A 17677-nucleotide genomic window follows, 5' to 3' on the forward strand; every position below is an offset into this window, starting at 1 on the left:
TTTATATTTGAGTTCACTGATGATGGATCCTTTCCAAACGGGGAATTCGTTTACCGCTTGCATAAGCGCCTTTGCTTTCCCTCGGTGAAAACACGGCATGTAGGCTACAGCCGTTTCCTTCCAATAAAGCAGTCATGCTGTAGAAGTTTTTGTGAAGCAGCTGTTGATTGTTCATCATGTATTTCGTACCTTAACATGTCCTGAATTAATCTTAAATCATCATCTGCCAACCTACCAACAACGCGATTTCAGAATCCCCACCGGTAGCAGACTCCTTGAGCACATTATCAGCAAGTTGTTGCTGTGGTGATCATTGAAGCATAGCCAATTAGCCAATCAGGAGCCGTGGTTATTTGATTACTAGTCTTCTCGCCGTTCTATGGTCGGTGGCACGCCCATTCTTGGGCAGCTACTTTAAAACGCTTTGGCCGAAATCTTAACGGCGTTCCCGCGAGCTTCTTTTGGGCTCATTGTTATTTTTTATCAATAATCTATGGAATGAGACACAATCACGGGGTATTTTAAAGATTTTCCAAATTTTGGACAACCCTAATGTCAGGCTTACGCCGTTTCTTAATATGCTTTGGTGATTTCAGATCGACATATGATGACATATGATCCACATATGAATGAACCTATGATTCTTTTCGCAGCAGTTCTCAACCGGACGTCCGCAAAGTATTTTAAGGGGTTCTGCGACACTTTGTGACATGATTTTTAACTTATTCAAGGTTCTTTGAGGGTAAATCATACAAAGATGGTCTACTTCATAACTGCTAAACCGCCAGGGCTCACATCACGGAATGTCTGCCGGGGATAAAATATCCATTTTAATTGCCTGTAATCCATTAGCCAACGGTAGGCCTAAATTGTCGTGCCAAGTGATAACTGTTCAAGACCAGGCAGCATTATCCGAACGCAACTAATTATTGTGTCCAACCTATGTAATAGTAAGGACAGGCCAAGTCAAGAACTCGTATTTGACGTATTATGACACGCAGCAGCAGAAATATTATCAATTAAATTGGCTTCAGAACACTAAAATTCTTCACAATATGATAATATTTTCAAATTCGCAGTACACACTGGCCTACTGCACAACGCAGATCACAGCTGCAGGATAACTGAGCTAAATCTCGACCAAAACTAGTCAACGCTCCAGATTACCTGACCAGGATCTGACATGCACTTCACCTACTGTCATATGCCATTGCATTTCATAGCTTATCCGTCTTATGCTATCTCGCAACTTTTCATTCAGTGAGCATGCCTCTTATCTACATGCTCTTGCTAAGCCAAGATGGGTGTCTGACCAAAAGCTCGAAAACCGCTGTCCAATCGTTTACCTTCAATGGGGTCGGCTTAGCGGCTCCGGCAAGCGACAATATTCGCACTTCCGTTTCCTTCACCATTTTCTCAAGCTCTTGAATTCGGATTTCTTTTTTCCCAACTGCATACTCAAGATCGGCGATATCGTTCCTGCACTTATCCATTTCGTCCTTGGTCTTAACTTTGCCCCCCTCCATACTGAGCAGGTCCTCCGTGTCTCTCTGCAGATGGCAACAAGTCAAGGTAAGTACACAAACTGAATTGGTGTACGGCGAAACAACAGACCAGGTGCTGTCGGAGAAATTCGACTTCTTTTCTTAGTTTGGTGACGCTGTTGTCGCGGTTGGTCGCTTTGCTTTGTATGTCGCCTTTCTCCTGTTCCAGCTGCTGCATTTTCTTTCTCAACCCATCTTCAAACGACTGCCGGGAGCCTAACAGCTCTGTCACCTATGGAACGGTGGAGGTGGTCAGTAACGAAGTACTTCTACTTTTCAGTACTCAAGCAGCACTACTTGCTCGAGTGGTTATGATTTTAAACTACTTCTACTTCAGTTTTTAGGCAAAATGAGGCGTAGAATATTTCTAGGAATTACCACTTCTATTTGTAGTAGAGTAGTAATTTACGACATTACATCTACTTTAGTCCCAATGATGACTACTTTGATGTTCAGAGAATATTCAAATCTCAGGCCAATTTGAATGTTTCAAACTAGGGTGGTTATCACAGACTACATCATGGTGATCTCGAACAAAGTCATGACATTTTGTGTTATAGTCAAGCATAGAGTATAATGAAGTAAATGTACCAGTAGACCAATTCCCAAGCATTATCTCTAAACCAGGGTTCTTAAACTTGGGAGTCAGTGAACTAGTTTTTAGGGGTCCGCAAAAGGACAAAACGTCATCAAGAAACTACAAAAACATCATCCTTCGAGGGTGACGTCACGAGAGGAACTGTATCCACCTTGTCTAGTCATCAGTTATCTTATTTTAGGCATAGAATAGCCTGAATATTGTCGAGCTTGATATGATGACGTTCCATTATTCGGCTTCTGAAATTTTTGGGGTATGAGATCAAAAAAGATCAAGAACCACTGCTCTAAACATGATTAGCAATCACCTACCATGAAACGATCACACAACAGGGTTTTCATGATACCTCGTGATTGGCCTAAGAAATATAGTTGAGTGTTAAAACCCTCACATTTGTGTAAAATATGTATGCGTGGTTATAAAATAATGAAAATATTCAAATAAGGAATTGCTTCAATAAATACAACACTAGAGGTGATCAATAACAAAGTACCTGCACTACTTCCTCAAATGGTCATGACTTTGGAATACTTCTATTTCAGTTTTTGGGCAAAGATAGGCCTAGAATACTTGCTTTTATACTTACTCGGAAGCTGCTTCTTCAATTTGTACTGAGCAGAAATATACGTTGTTACTTCTACTTGAGAACCAATGATGGGAACGGTAAACAATAAAATCGTAATGTGTATAATTTCTTCTCACATCGATCAATCACCACAACAGAACCAAAAATGATAATAACACAGTAAGTAGGGGCCTACATGGAACACTGGTATGACATCCAAAACAAACTAAACAAAGAATAATAAGAAAATTACTTTCTCATTAGCGCTGGCGAGGTCCTTTTTCATCTTTTCAACATCTTCCTCTTTTCCTTTCAATTGTTTTCTGAAATTCAAAAATCAAATCAAAAACTCATTCCTGACAAAACACAACTTGCTTAACCCCGTTAAAATCGGATATCACCTGTGATATCAGCTACTTCATTTGACCATATATTTTTTTGTCTACGTCCTAGACCAGTGGTTCTCAACCTTTTTGTCCTCGCGGACCCCTTTCAGACCGTCACGGACCCCGCGGACCCCCACGAAGTTTTAGTTCAAATTTAGCTCAATTATCGTGCAATTGTCATCTGTTGTGTGAAAATGATAACTAATCGCCTTAGTGATAAATATCAACAAAAAGTCTTTTCTTGAAAATAAGATCATACTATTCATGTGGAAATTGGGTTGACTTATTTTATTTTAAAGCGAATTCTACAACTGTATTTCTTGAAATAAGTGTCTTGAAAATCCGCGCCTTCGAATTGACATGAACGAGTGCCGAAAGTCCATTTCCACAAATAGAGATGGTGACGAATGTAATAATAACGCGGAACGCATCCGACGACACATTTCGGTATGATCGCAACAAATCAAAATGGACAAACGATTTTTTTATCTGGCAGCTTATCTTGAAATTCTTATGGGAAAAATCGTTATCTATCACAGTGTTGGAGGTTTACCTAGGCTCCTCCTCGATTCCTAATCCGCGTAAGCGGTGTCTTACAAAAGCCTAGAAGTGGGCCGTGCTATAAGTCGGCTGTTACGGAATAAATATGAAGAATATCAGCCTGGTGTAAATGACCATAGTAGTCGACAAACACCATGAATACCTCAAAACAAACAAACAAACAGGAAAAATGGATTGCTGTAAGCATTTCGAAGTCACCGTTATCGACCTTACTCACCTAACTTTTCTTTCACTCAATCCCCAACCAAAATCTCTAAACAGCAAAATGTGGGCAATTTAGTAATTAAAATGGAAGGAAGGAAGGACGGAAGGACGTAGTTTACTTTTGTCCTTGATGTTTTTGCGGCATATACACCGACTCATGATATACATACACACGATCTGTGCATATGCATACCATGAGTGTATGATGTGCATATGCCGTTGGACAAGGAAGGTGCAGATTTAGCCTTGTACGTCTTCCAAAGTCTTGCATCACCCCTCCATGTTATCCCAATGCATGAGCGCCATGCGGGGAAGTCATGGATACCAGTGTTACTAATCAGGTCTTTGGTCTGACCCGGCCGGGGATCGCACCCACGACCTACCGATCAAGAAGCCGGACGCTTCACCATTACGCTATCTTGTCGGTAAAATGATCTGCACAGTAGGATAGGCCTATTTCATCTCAGAAGGCCATTCTGTTGATTTGAGCTCTGGAGTTTTAGTAGTAATGAAGCGAAACTTCCTCGCGATTTTCCTAATTAATAAAATACAAATTAGGTTATTAAATATTTTAAGGCTTCGCGGACCCCCTGAAAATGCTTCGCGGACCCCCGGTTGAGAACCGCTGTCCTAGACGCTTCATTTTTGCTTGTAGTGAAAGCTAGCAATCTTCTGATTCTTATGATACCTAATTAGAAGGTATAAGGCATGACAATTTTCGAGAACCGGCGATCTTACGTGAGGAGTTCGGCCGAAAATACTTATGCCTAAAAAAGTGGTTATCACCCAAAATTTCCAGATATTTTCCGAGTAGGAAATATAGTCAGAAATTCTGCCAGAACATCAGAAGTAGACTTGTAAGGTGTTCTGTGTGATTCTGTGTGACCGTTTCGAACATCAAACCTTGTTGTGGGATGTATTCTGAGGGGTTTGTTAATTGTGGTCACGCTTCAGTGATTTTCAAGAACATAGTCAAGAAGTTCATGACCGAATATCAGTCATAAACAGGTTTACTATGCCTCCAAATGGTTGGATACCACGTACCAAGTATACCACGTTGTTTCATGCCATTAACTGGGCGGTAGGGATCCGATTCGGTATTGATCTTGAACTTGACCATTATGACCACTCACTGACCACGCCCATATGTAAATTTTTATGAATTTTTCATTATTCGATATCTGGCGAGCCGCGTTGTATACGGCCATGGTTGACGGCTTGTTCGAATTCAGGCAAGGGTGGCTACGCACTGATGCATCATTTTTGACTCTCTGACGCTATCCTGGAGGTCAGTCTTGAAAAATGACAGAGAGAAAGAGATTTTTTTTAAAAAGTTTGTTTATTTAGTCTTATAAAAAACCTAGACATGCCTTGGGGTATCGATAGAGGGCCGAAACGGTAGAAGGCTATACCCCGCCCGCTTTTAAATTGAAACAGCTCAGATTCAAGTCTCGGCGTAGAGCCTCGATCGCCTTCCAACATTTTGCGGACCATGGCACGCGTTCATATCGTCAGCGACTTTTCAGCTTTCTTGAATGTTAACTGATTATTATTATCGCAAATTATTTTACTGCACCAACACCTCGCCTGTTAATCATGCGTTGTAGCGCCGCCAAAAATTCCTCAGTTGTCATGTCGCTCGTGAATCATCATGCTATGAGGGCATGTAAACAACGCCGCCCTAGGACTTCATGTACAGAGGCCTTGTAAAATCCAAACCGACCCGTGAAAAGCCGGGAGAAATGCAGACGCGTTCCGGGGGACGAACACCCATTTTCGGTGCAGATGTGTCGTGCTGTGATGTGATACACCACGCATTGGCGCAAAACTCGACGAACTTCATTCTGAATGTGAAAGCGTTCCCGCAAAATGGCAATTGTCCTATTTTTTGGTGAATGAGCGGCTGCCTCGTGTACTTGTACACGTAAAATCAATTGTTCAATTGGTAGTTCCTTGGCTGGAAGGATTATGGGAGCTTTAGCACAATCAGACAACTCCGACATACACAGACGATTTCGAGTTTTAGGATCGAACCGTGGAACCATATCTCGGAAGTCACACGTTGGCTGGAACATTTTTACAAACCACCAGCTGTTCAATCAGCAAATCGAGACTTTTGTATCTAACGAAACAGGTGCGCCTCCGCCAATTTCAATTCATTGTGCCCTATGAATTTGTTTTTGCAATCTGGATCGAGTTGTCATGGCTACGCTCTATTTTCCAACGTCCGCGTTAACCGGTAAATATCTGGTACTCCTCACCAAGCATATGCAGGATTAATGTCAAAATATGAATGACCCAAAGACAGAATAAGCCAACTTCTATCGTCGTTAAAGCCACTGTTTTAGTGGTTTATCACTGCATTCAACCGGCGTATTAATGCCAATTCCATTGTTTGCGAGTAAAGGTATTGGTACCGTTATATACTATTACGTATATGAGGGTTACCCTATTTTTGTAACTCAAATTCCGGACACTCTTTAGCACCCACGAGTGGGTTTTACAATGAGATATGAACGCATTGTCACTCAATATGACGTCGTTGCATCGACACTTTGCTATCTTTTCATGGTATCGCAGTCTTGTGATGTTTTGAAACGATGAAAATATTAATAAACCTGATTGATTAATTGATTGATTGCACTAGCAAAACTTCGCCTATCGACTGTATATGGGAGTGGAGTGGAACGTAGGTTCAGAATTGGAAAATCTCTAATGTGCGCTCTATGGTTATTGCTTGGGTCTACAACAGCTAATTTCTTCACGGGCCGGAAGAAGTCGTCTGTTAGACCTTGTCTGGGTGTTTGCAGTGTTGGGATGACTCGAGTCACCTTTTTGTATGACTTGACTTGACTCGATTCACTTTGCCAAAAGGACTTGACTTGACTCGGCGTATCAAAAATGTGGATTGACTCGCGACTCGGAGCAAAATTCAAGAGTCAATTTCAAGTTATCATGTCATCGGTGTCGATAAAAATCATTGTGTCTTGCATACGGCCGGATTGCTCACGAAACGCTCGTGTAACCCGTGAGAGCGACTAATCATTCAATGATCGTGCGTTTCACTGTGCCTCCATTGTTCTTTCACAAATAAATTGACCGCAAACGAAGTGCTCGAAGCTTATAGCTTACGAGGTCGTAAACTAGTACAGTTAAGTAATTTAATAGATAAATGTATATTTCTGTTTTCTGTTCTTACCTTGACCAAACCTCTTGTTTTATTGAAATTGAATTCGAATATAGTTTAGATAGTCATAAACCATCGGCATATGCTCGTTTTGTATCATATCAATTTGTAAATGTGTAATGTACAGAGGTGGTCAAAGTAGTCAAGAATGCTACTCAAGTAGAAGTAGAAGTAGCGACGCAAAAATCTACTCAAGTACGAGTGGAAGTACTGTCTCCATAAGCAACCTAAAACTACTTGAAGTAGAAGTAGAATTGACTGACTTTAAAAGTACTCAAGTAAGTAAGTAGTTTTGAAAACTGCAGTCTTAATTCGTTCACAAGGATTGTAAAAAGGTGCATATTGAGCTATGCGAACGGTGACGAGCTTGATTCATATTGATGCATACCAGCATCCCAGGTATCCAATTGTCGATAGCATTAGCATTCGTCCACATCATGGGATGAAAATGATAGTGTTGATATGAAAATGCGATACTAATCCTCTGTTTTCTCGAACAGCACGTTTTAGAAAATAGCATGGTGTGGCGCCATCCCCCATATTATAACGCCCGTAGTTCAGTCGAAGAGCAATACGGAGAAGTTGTGTGGGATACGGTGTAAACACTTTGCGCGATTAGTAAACGTTAATAAAAAATATGGTGGACCGTAAAAATGCCATACTGTGTATAGCTTTATTTCCGGAAATTAAAGGCATTACTACACTTGCTTTATACTTCAACAATATACATGTATGTTAACCAGACAAAAGAACTTATATTAATTACAACTCAAAGTACATGATGCTGGGAATTGAAAGTGAAACATAAATAGCTTACTACTTATGAAAGCGTAACATGTAATTCATGCCTTCAGTCCAGAAAGTTTCAAAGGTGGTATGCTAAAACAGCGCTAAAACTATCAACAAAAAGTCAGAGTCCACTTTTCCAGGTTAGGACACGCCATGGACATTACGATATGACAAATAAATGCTAGATTGCGAAACATCAGATTCAAACGTTATGATGAGCCATATAAAATGAGATGAATTATTTCATATATTGACGAAGGGCGACAATGTGGTGTGAACGGAACCACGCCAACCCGCTACCTAAATTATAATCATCGACACTTTCGTGAAATCATACTGATCACTTCGTATCCACTGCGCGCGAGGCGCGACGAAAATTCTGGGCTTTACCCAACTTTTATGAAAATTAAATGTTGATACTCCGTGAAAACAGCCCCGAAAATCCTCAGGGTATATTCCTGATTGGAGTATCAAACTACTTCTACTTGACAAACTGAAAATAGCGAAAAGTAAGTAAGTAGATCACAAAATATTACGAAGTAAAAGTAGAAGTAGTGAAAATCAGATCTACTTGAGTAAGTAGCAGAAGTAGAGGAAAACTACTTGATAGGGTGGAGTGAAAATGACTTTTTTTTTTCAAATCAAAAAAGGCCTTCCTCAATCCTGACAAATGACCTAAAACTTCAATTAAAAGTGACTTCAGGGTGTTGCCCCCATTTTCCAGCCGGCAACCCCCCAATTTCTGCGCGTGGGGGGGGGGGGGGGGGGGGGTAAAATGGCCCATCTCGGCAACCGCTGGTCGTAGAGTCATGATATATAGCTCAAAATCTGCGGAAGCATCATGTTTCTATCTGTCTTCTGAAGAAAGTTCTCTCTATTGTGAACACAAAATGAGTTATAGCCAAAAAACTATATATACGCACATTTTTGTTGAAATTCAGCATTTATTCTGACGAATTGTGATCTGTCATTAGTTTTTTTAAAGTAAAGTAACACACTGGCAATACCGAATAGTGGGCCCAAATTACAAATATATTCACAACACAGTCCTTTTAAAATCGGTTCCAAACATCATAATGAAACATTCACAATGAACGTCTTATATTAAAAATGCATTCTTTTGTCAAGTTTTTTCATCAGTTTACGAGACTTAATTTTTCGGCGAATGAGGCCATCTCGTCTTTGAAATCCCGAAACTAGTGCTGATGCTTCTGTTACGAGCTTTACATGTCGTTCCACTGTTTGATTGTGGCATGGATGAAACATTATCAGAGGCTTCTCGCGGCATTCTTCTAACTCTGCATCAGTTAAGTGCTCAATCGCTGGAGAAAGTTGTTGATATAAGGTTCAATATCAACCAACTCGTGGTATACCTTTGCTTCCAAGTTCAACTTTGAGACGCAGAATAAACGAACAGGACCGCAGTTCAATTGGTTGGAACCGCTATGACTCTCAATGTCCAGGAGTGAATTTTATTCAGCGGCATGTTTTCGAATCGCCAGCACCTTGGTCACACCCAATTGAAAAAAACTACGTGGAAGTGTATCTTGTTGGCCAGTTACTTAATTCAAAAAGCTCTCGCCACCACTTATGGCCTTTCAAAAGCTCCCATAGGAAATTGTTAGTGACTTAAGTAAGGACCAGTTATATGCTCATTGCTCATAAATGTGCTGGGCAATTATTCAAGGAAATGCTGATGATGATCTGGCTTACTTGGAGATTGGACCACCGGTTGCGCATTCAAGATGGCTAACTTTAGGATGCAGTGCAGAGTTTTACGGTATTAGGCTATGTAACGGTTAATGAACCGCCTTTGAACCTGGAGATTCTGGTTCGTTTTTGCCTTGAAGTATATTTTCCAACTTGGTTTTATAGATCAAGGGAAACAAACATATAACACATGGACCCAGAAACATCTCCAACTTGATTAAACATGTTTTGAATTTCTCTGACCGAAACGTTCGAAAAATTGCTCCGAATGTGGTGATAAGAAACGGTTATTCCGCACACCCCGAAAATATTATGATTGCAATGCTGGTAGATGATAATGAAGACATACGAAATAAGGGTGTGATCAAGGTGCTTGCGTTTCGAAAACATGCCGCTGAATAAAATTCACTTGTGGACATTGAAAGTCATAGCAGTTCCAACCAATTGAACTGGGGTCCTATTCGTTTATTCTGTGTCCCAAAGCCAAGGCATACCACGAATTGGTTGATATTGAACCTTATCAACAACTTCCTCCAATGATTGAGCACTTAACTGATGCAGAGTTAGAAGAATGCCGCGAGAAGCCTCTGATTTTGTTTCATCCATGCCACAATCAAACAGTGGAACGACATGTAAAGCTCGTAACAGAAGCATCAGCACTAGTTTCGGGATTTCAAAGACGAGATGGCCTCATTCGCCGAAAAATTAAGTCTCGTAAACTGCTGAAAAAACTTGACAAAAGAATGCATTTTTAATAAAAGTCGTTAAATGTGAGTGTTTCATTATGATGTTTTGAACCGATTTTAAAAGGACTGTGTTGTGAATATATTTGTAATATGGGCCCAATATTCGGTATTGCCACTGTGTTACTTTACTTAAAGGGCCATTCCCAACCTGGACAACAAAAGTTGGAACCACCACATTCCCTAATCTTCTGAAATTTGGTACATGCATAGATGAGTTAATTTCGAACACAATAAAGTTTATTTGAGGAAAATTGATCCCCGGGGTCAAAAGTTATGTCATTTTAAAAAATTGACGATTTTCTGCTCATTTCAGCTCTGCAGCATTCAGGTTTATCAATGTAAAATTCAAAAAGGTGTAAACAGATGTGGGATTACAGTTGAGATTTGGCACTAGGTTTTCTGAGTAGCTAGTATATTGGTCTGTATTCTCATGTGGTATTGAATGCCATGCGGTGTAGTGTTAAAGGTTAAATTGAGGCGAAACGTGGTCGATGGTCCGAAATCGGTCAAGCGTTACACAATTTAGAATGCGAATTGAGCAAAACCTTATAAGTATATTCCAGCGAGTAGGGTATCATATGAAAGCTGGTTACAAAGACAATTTTCCATAGCTTTTTCATTTTGGTTTTTTGACTGTAAGGTGGGGAAATCGCCATCTCAAGAGTACACTGCATTTGTACATGGATATGCGTAAGTTTGGAATACGGTAAACCGATGGTTCCCATACTTTTTTGACTCCACACACCTTGTTAAGCTCAACTTATATTCATCACTACCCCTGAAGACTATATGTCAATTTCCAACAACCTATTTGAAACCAAGAGCTGTTCCTTGGGTATATATTAATGAGAAAACAAATGACCTAACCGTTTACATCGCTAGTCAGCCTGTTTCCAACACAGATAATGACAAATATCTCGGGGTTTTATTGGACTTGGACATTTCCTGGAAGAGTCATATTCAGTCCCTACCCTAAATTATCACCAAAGTGCGGCCTGTTCTACAGCCTTGGACGCTTCATGCCAGCCTGAGTTCTTCTGATACTCTTTAAATCACTAATCCAATCGAAGTTACAATATGGCATCCTTTGTTGGGGGGCTGGCAATAAAACTGCACTCGAGCCACTGCAAAAACTATAACATAAGGTACTCCGAATCATAGCTAGAGCCCCATAGAAGCCTGTTGGTCCATCCAACACAACGCTGCTGAAGAGATTCGGTGTCCCAAACATAGAAGATATGCAAAAACTAGAAATCGCGTAGTTTATGTATCAGTTCCACTGCGGTCGTTGTCCCGAATATTTCAATGACTTTTTTACCTCGGAATCAAAAGCGCACAAGTACAACACACGCGCGTCCACGTCGTCCAAATATCACATGATCGACCGAAAAGATCATCGCTCCGTCAAATATGCCGGACCTGATGTGTGGAACAGTATTCCGCCAGCTATCCGACAGTCGACGAGCATGTCCACATTCAAGTCGAAATACAAGCAATTACTACTAAATGAATACTAGTCCATCCCCAAGCTTACCGGACCACGACTGATCTATCGATCTCGCCTTCCATGACATGCCACCCCATTTTTGTCGCTTGCTTTTTTCTATACTATCTTCTCTATTTTCATTCAGTGTGCATGCATGCATTGTTGTATTTGTATTTCTTCAATAACATATTATTTCTTCTGTGGTAATTTTGCCCGTCGCCCATGTTAGCACAGCGTTGTACTGATGTAGAGTTATCCAAACGCAGTTAATAAACTGCGTTGCCGAGGCCCCAGCGTTGCCTATTTTTATCTCCCGCGGCCTCTAGGAATTTTGAAAAGTGGCCCGCGACCCATTTTGAGTTGGCGACCCCCTAGGTCACCCTTACTCCCGTCGTTAACTTCCGTCGTTAGCCCGCACCTATGTTGAATTTCCTTACCTTGACATTCAGAGCACTATCGGTAGAGTTTCTGCTGAAAAATAAAACTCTGAATGTCAAAGTTGAGAAATTTTGCAACGGACGGATAAACGACAGGAGCAATGGGTAGCTATTCTCATCATAATCATTGGTTTATTAGCAATTTTATCAGTTCAATACACCACAGAAATGCGATACAATGAAAGATAGGAAGTTGTCGAAGCGACTTGGAGTAGTCTATGGAATCGGACACCCACCTTGGCCTATAGGCGATGGAAAGAGGAGGCATGCACATCATCATCATCATCATTGGTTTATTAGCAATTTTATCAGCTCAATACACCACAGACATGCGATACAATGAAAGATAGGAAGGTGGCGAAGCGACTTGGAATAGTCTATGAAATCGGACACCCACCTTGGCCTATAGGCGATGGAAAGAGGAGGCATGCACATCATCATCATCATCATTGGTTTATTAGCAATTTTATCAGCTCAATACACCACAGACATGCGATACAATGAAAGATAGGAAGGTGGCGAAGCGACTTGGAATAGTCTATGAAATCGGACACCCACCTTGGCCTAGGCGATGTAAAGAGGAAGCATGCACATTGAATGAAAAGTAAAGAAGATAGTATAGAAAAAAGCAAGCGACAAAAATGGGGTGGCATGTCATGGAAGGTCAGTCGTGGTCCGGTAAGCTTGGGGATGGACTAGTATTCATTTAGCAGTAATTGCTTGTATTTCGACTTGAATGTGGACATGCTCGTCGACTGTCGGATAGCCGGCGGGATACTGTTCCACACATCAGATCCGGCATATTTGACGGAGCGATGATCTTTTCGGTTGATCATATGATATTTGGACGACGTGGACGCGCGTGTGTTGTACTTGTTCGCTTTTGATTCCGAGGTAAAAAGTCATTGAAATATTCGGGGCAACGACCGCAGTGGAACTTGGCGATTTCTAGTTTTCACATATCTTCTATGTTTAGGACACTGAATCTCTTCAGCAGCGACTTGTTGGATGGACCAACAGGCCCCTGTGGGGCTCTAGCTATGATACGGAGTACCTTATGTTATAGTTTTTGCAGTGGCTCCAGTGCAGTTTTATTGCCAGCCCCCCAACAAAGGATGCCATATTGTAACTTCGATTGGATTAAGGATTTAAAGAGTATCAGAAGAACCCAGGCTGGCATGAAGCGTCCAAGGCCGTAGAACAGGCCGCATTTCGGTGATAATTTAGTGTCTAGGGACTTAATATGACTCTTCCAGGACATGTCCGAGTCCAATAAAACCCCGAGATATTTGTCATTATCTGTGTTGGAAACGGGCTGACCAGCGATGTTAACGGTTAGGTTATTTTTTTAAATTTCTCATTAATATATACCCAAGGAACAGCTCTTGGTTTCAAATAGGTTGTTGGAAATTGACATATAGTCTTCAGGGGTAATGATGAATATATGTTGAGCTTAACAAGGTGTGTTGAGTCAAAAAAGAATGGGAACCATCAGGGGCGTAGCCAGCCGAGATAAAAAGGGGGTAGAACTGAATAAAGGGGGCAGAATGAGCCTCTATGCGTCATACCTTTAGCGATAGCGACTTCCGTACGCTTTTGAAAGAGTAACTAATTGGCGGATCTAATTACTGAAAGCGAGTTAAGCAATCAACAGCTTGCACGGGGATCGTGTTAGCAATCAACAACTTGCACTGGTATCATGTTACGATGCGCACGCGCTCATCCCGTGACAGTGCAGGAGATCTTATTTGTATTCAAATAAGTAATCGACCTTGAAACAATCCCAGAACAACATTTCACGACGAACAATCTATACAGCGCAGAATCTGTTATATCTTCATGAATTTTGACATGATTCAATCCGCGTGTAAGAGTAACGTCTTCTCGGCGTTTCAATTCCATTCATTTCGACATGGCGCGTATACTAATTGTACCGGCGTGTGAATAATGACTTATTCGCAAAGCGAGGGAATCTCAAACAAGTTTCGGCGCGGCTATTGAAGGCTGAATGCGTCCCGGTGGGATACCGATCACGAAAGGTATAATCTAGTATGACGTATAGATGGTCATTGAGGTCAAGACAATGCACAACATTGGCGTCAAAAATAAAATGTGAATCGAATGTATGGTGTCTTCACGCTGTTTTGGGGAACAGGCTTGAGTTCGGCGAAGCACGACTCAGATGCGATTGCATTAAAACATGATTTCATTCAGTTATAAGTTGTTATTTTCATGTTATTAATGTTCGTTATCGCTTACGATGAACTGTTAATGAGAAAGCAACGCGTGAACGACGCGACAAATGTTATTATTGCGCGACGACTGCACTCAGAATGAAGGGATTACGCTGATCGCTAACCCTCGCCAAGAGAAAAATGTAACAATGCCCCTTTCACGCTCGCATAGACGCGCTTCCATAGACGAGAGATTGGCGAGAAAAAGGCATGTAATCAGCGTCGGCAATCGGCGTCGCCTGTAGTAAATTGAAATTAGGCGATAACGTGAAGAAATGTTGTTATAGCAGTAGCGTTTACTTGGGATTTTCGGGATAGAATCGAGCCTGGAAGGGGGTAGAACGTTCTTCAATTCTACCCCCCTGTCTACGCCCCTGGGAACCATCGGTTTACCGCATTCCAAACTTAAGCATATCCATGTACAAATGCAGTGTACTCTTGAGATGGCGATTTCCCCACCTTACAGTCAAAAAACCAAAATGAAAAAGCTATGGAAAATTGTCTTTGTAACCAGCTTTCATATGATACCCTACTCGCTGGAATATACTTATAAGGTTTTGCTCAATTCGCATTCTAAATTGTGTAACGCTTGGCCGATTTCAGACCATCGACCAAGTTTCGCCTCAATTTAACCTTTAACACTACACCGCATGGCATTCAATACCACATGAGAATATAGACCAATATACTAGCTACTCAGAAAACCCACTGCCAAATCTCAACTGTAATCCAACATCTGTTTACACCTTTTTGAATTTTACATTGATAAACCTGAATGCTGCAGAGCTAAAATGAGCAGAAAATCTTCAATTTTTCAAAATGACATAACTTTTGACCCCGGGGATCAATTTTCCTCAAATAAACTTTATTGTGTTCGAAATTAACTCATCTATGCATGTACCAAATTTCAGAAGATTTGGGAATGTGGTGGGTCCAACTTTTGTTGTCCAGGTTGGGAATGGCCCTAAAAATACTAATGACAGATCCCAATTCGTCAGAATAAATGCTGAATTTCAACAAAAATGTGCGTATATATAGTTTTTTAGCCATAACTCATTTTGTGTTCACAATAGAGAAAACTTTCTTCAGAGACAGATAGAAACATGATGCTTCCGCAGATTTTGAGCTATATATCATGACTCTACGACCAGCGGTTGCCGAGATGGGCCATTTTACCCCCCCACGCGCAGAAATTGGGGGGTTGCCGGCTGGAAAATGGGGGCAACACCCTGAAGTCACTTTTAATTGAAGTTTTAGGTCATTTGTCAGGATTGAGGAAGGCCTTTTTTGATTTGAAAAAAAAAGTCATTTTCACTCCACCCTACTACTTGAGTACTTCGAAAAAGTAGAAGTACTTCGTTACTGACCACCTTTGGTCGGACTTCACCGTCTTCAAGCTCTCGAGGCTAAACAACGGGCAGTGAATGCAGAATCGGAATGAGACGGAAAGAGGATCTTACGATTTGGTGCGGACATCTTTGATTTTTGCGCTGATCTTGCTGTTCTCCGACTGTAGTCTCTCTATCTCTTGATCTTTTTCCGCCAACAGGGTGGATTGATCATTTATTTGTGTCTGTACACACAGAGAAATTTTCAATCATGGCTATAGATTTTGGTGCTTGATAGAGCCAGAGCCTACCGCATGAGTACTGTAAATTTTCTCAGCTCACCGAACGTTGTGTTGGAGGCAACATGTTAGGCTACCACAGTATGTGAAATTGAAATTAATCGATAGTAAATATATCTAATCTAAGCTAAAGCAGCAATGTAAAGAACTAGACTGATATATAGAGTTAATGTCTGCCTTTGAATGGTTGATATTACCAACCGCAACCAATTAAGCTCATATCATGTATATTGTCCATTAGTTGCTGTGTTTGCTGCTCACTCCTATGAAATTAGACGAAAAAGGGTAATTGGATGACCAATCTGCCAATAAAATCAAAATGCTGAAACGGATACTAGGCTACTTGCAGGCCAGGTTTACTTTAGATAGAATAAGTACATACCGTCAACTCTGTCTCTATCTTTTCTTTGGCTATTCGCGTTTCTTCCATTTCATTCTTCAGAACATCCATGGTACGTGTTAGGTTGGTTTCCTGGAATAGAAATACCATAGGATTCAAGATAAAATATGTTGAAATCAACGACGGATTGTGATGTCACCTTCTCTGATGCAATGGACCAACGTGAAACTAAAAAAGCAATGTGTTCGTTGCTTTTCTTTTGCATATCATCCATGGCGATTGACAGTTCCTAAAAACAAATCCGACCAGATCTGACAAAATCGAGAAGTTCCTGAAACAAGTCAATTTCACTTTTTCTGCCGCTACCGCCAAACGAGCCATTAACGATGAGATGTTTTCATTCAACCCCGAGACTGCATTCTCCATTTCAGCCTTCAAGCCTTCAATGCTCATAGCCTGTGATTGTTTTTTTAAAGTTAGTATGTAATGACATCACGTACAGCAACAGTGAAATCCGGGTGCAAATCATTAACATTTCGCTTCAGGTGGATCTCCGCTAATAGCCTATATTCCAATTTATAACTGATAATTGCTACACTCACAGTATAACACAAGATTATATTCTTGGTCCCATTTAATAACACATGGACATTGGACATATAGTAACCCTTATATAACACGTATTGGTCATGGGTCAAGCTAGCAGCATGGTAGGGCATGGGCCTAGCATGGTAAACCAGTTGAACATAGTATTCGAGGTTCGAGCATCACGCAAATCAAACTGAACAACAGATGATAATCTTTGTGATGTGCATGTGACTACCATTACAATAGAGGCGGCGGTAAACGACGTTGCGAAAAGCAGTACTGCTAAATTCAAGTGGATCTGGTACTACTCACGTCTTGACGAACAGCAGTGAGCTCCTTTTGCACCATGGAGCTGTAGTCACAGTATGCCATTATCGTGATTCCAGTGCAAGAAAAGGCAAATATCAACAACAAAACGCAGAATAGCGCTAGAGGCCAGCCGTTAGATGACAACACTATATTACCCACAATTACGTCACAATGATAACAACAACATCAGATGATTGAGTGCATCACCTGGCGGACTGATACGAGTATGGATCCCAAATGGCAATGGACTTTCTCAGAACAGTTTCCATCCTTAGCTTGATTATCCAAGCGGTTATTCAAATCGTTAAGATTTTTGAGAGCACTCGGAAAGAAAAATCTACACTGCTGGGATATCCAACAACGTAG

General features: G+C 41.0%; 1 protein-coding gene and 1 long non-coding RNA gene across 2 annotated transcripts in view; both read right to left on the reverse strand.

The window, feature by feature from the left end:
- The window catches only part of LOC145447249 (uncharacterized), a 229584-nt gene that overhangs the window by 1672 nt on the left and 210235 nt on the right, over positions 1 to 17677 (reverse strand). The window lies entirely within an intron of this gene.
- Positions 1049 to 17427, reverse strand: LOC145437177 (uncharacterized). Its single transcript, XM_080314401.1, has 8 exons — positions 17315 to 17427; positions 16766 to 16870; positions 16614 to 16703; positions 16457 to 16546; positions 15908 to 16020; positions 2961 to 3030; positions 1615 to 1776; positions 1049 to 1550 (listed from the first exon to the last, which is right to left on the reverse strand). The coding sequence occupies exons 1-8, from the start codon at positions 17372 to 17374 to the stop codon at positions 1278 to 1280; spliced, it is 963 nt and encodes a 320-aa protein (XP_080170527.1). The 5' UTR covers positions 17375 to 17427; the 3' UTR covers positions 1049 to 1277.

Source organism: Botryllus schlosseri, chromosome 1 (assembly GCF_051294905.1).
Source record: "Botryllus schlosseri isolate E-star chromosome 1, Bs_hap1, whole genome shotgun sequence".
Taxonomy (NCBI): Eukaryota; Metazoa; Chordata; class Ascidiacea; order Stolidobranchia; family Styelidae; genus Botryllus; species Botryllus schlosseri.

Bases quoted from the DNA above. Each gene is read 5' to 3' on its own strand.
- LOC145437177 (XM_080314401.1), bottom strand. From the start codon at position 17,374: ATGGCATACTGTGACTACAGCTCCATGGTGCAAAAGGAGCTCACTGCT. The intron at 16,871-17,314 runs GTGAGTAGTACC...AAACAATCACAG, and splicing joins TCACTGCTGTTCGTCAAGAC to GCTATGAGCATTGAAGGCTT. The intron at 1,777-2,960 runs GTAATTTTCTTA...ACCGTTCCATAG, and splicing joins TCGCCAGCGCTAATGAGAAA to GTGACAGAGCTGTTAGGCTC.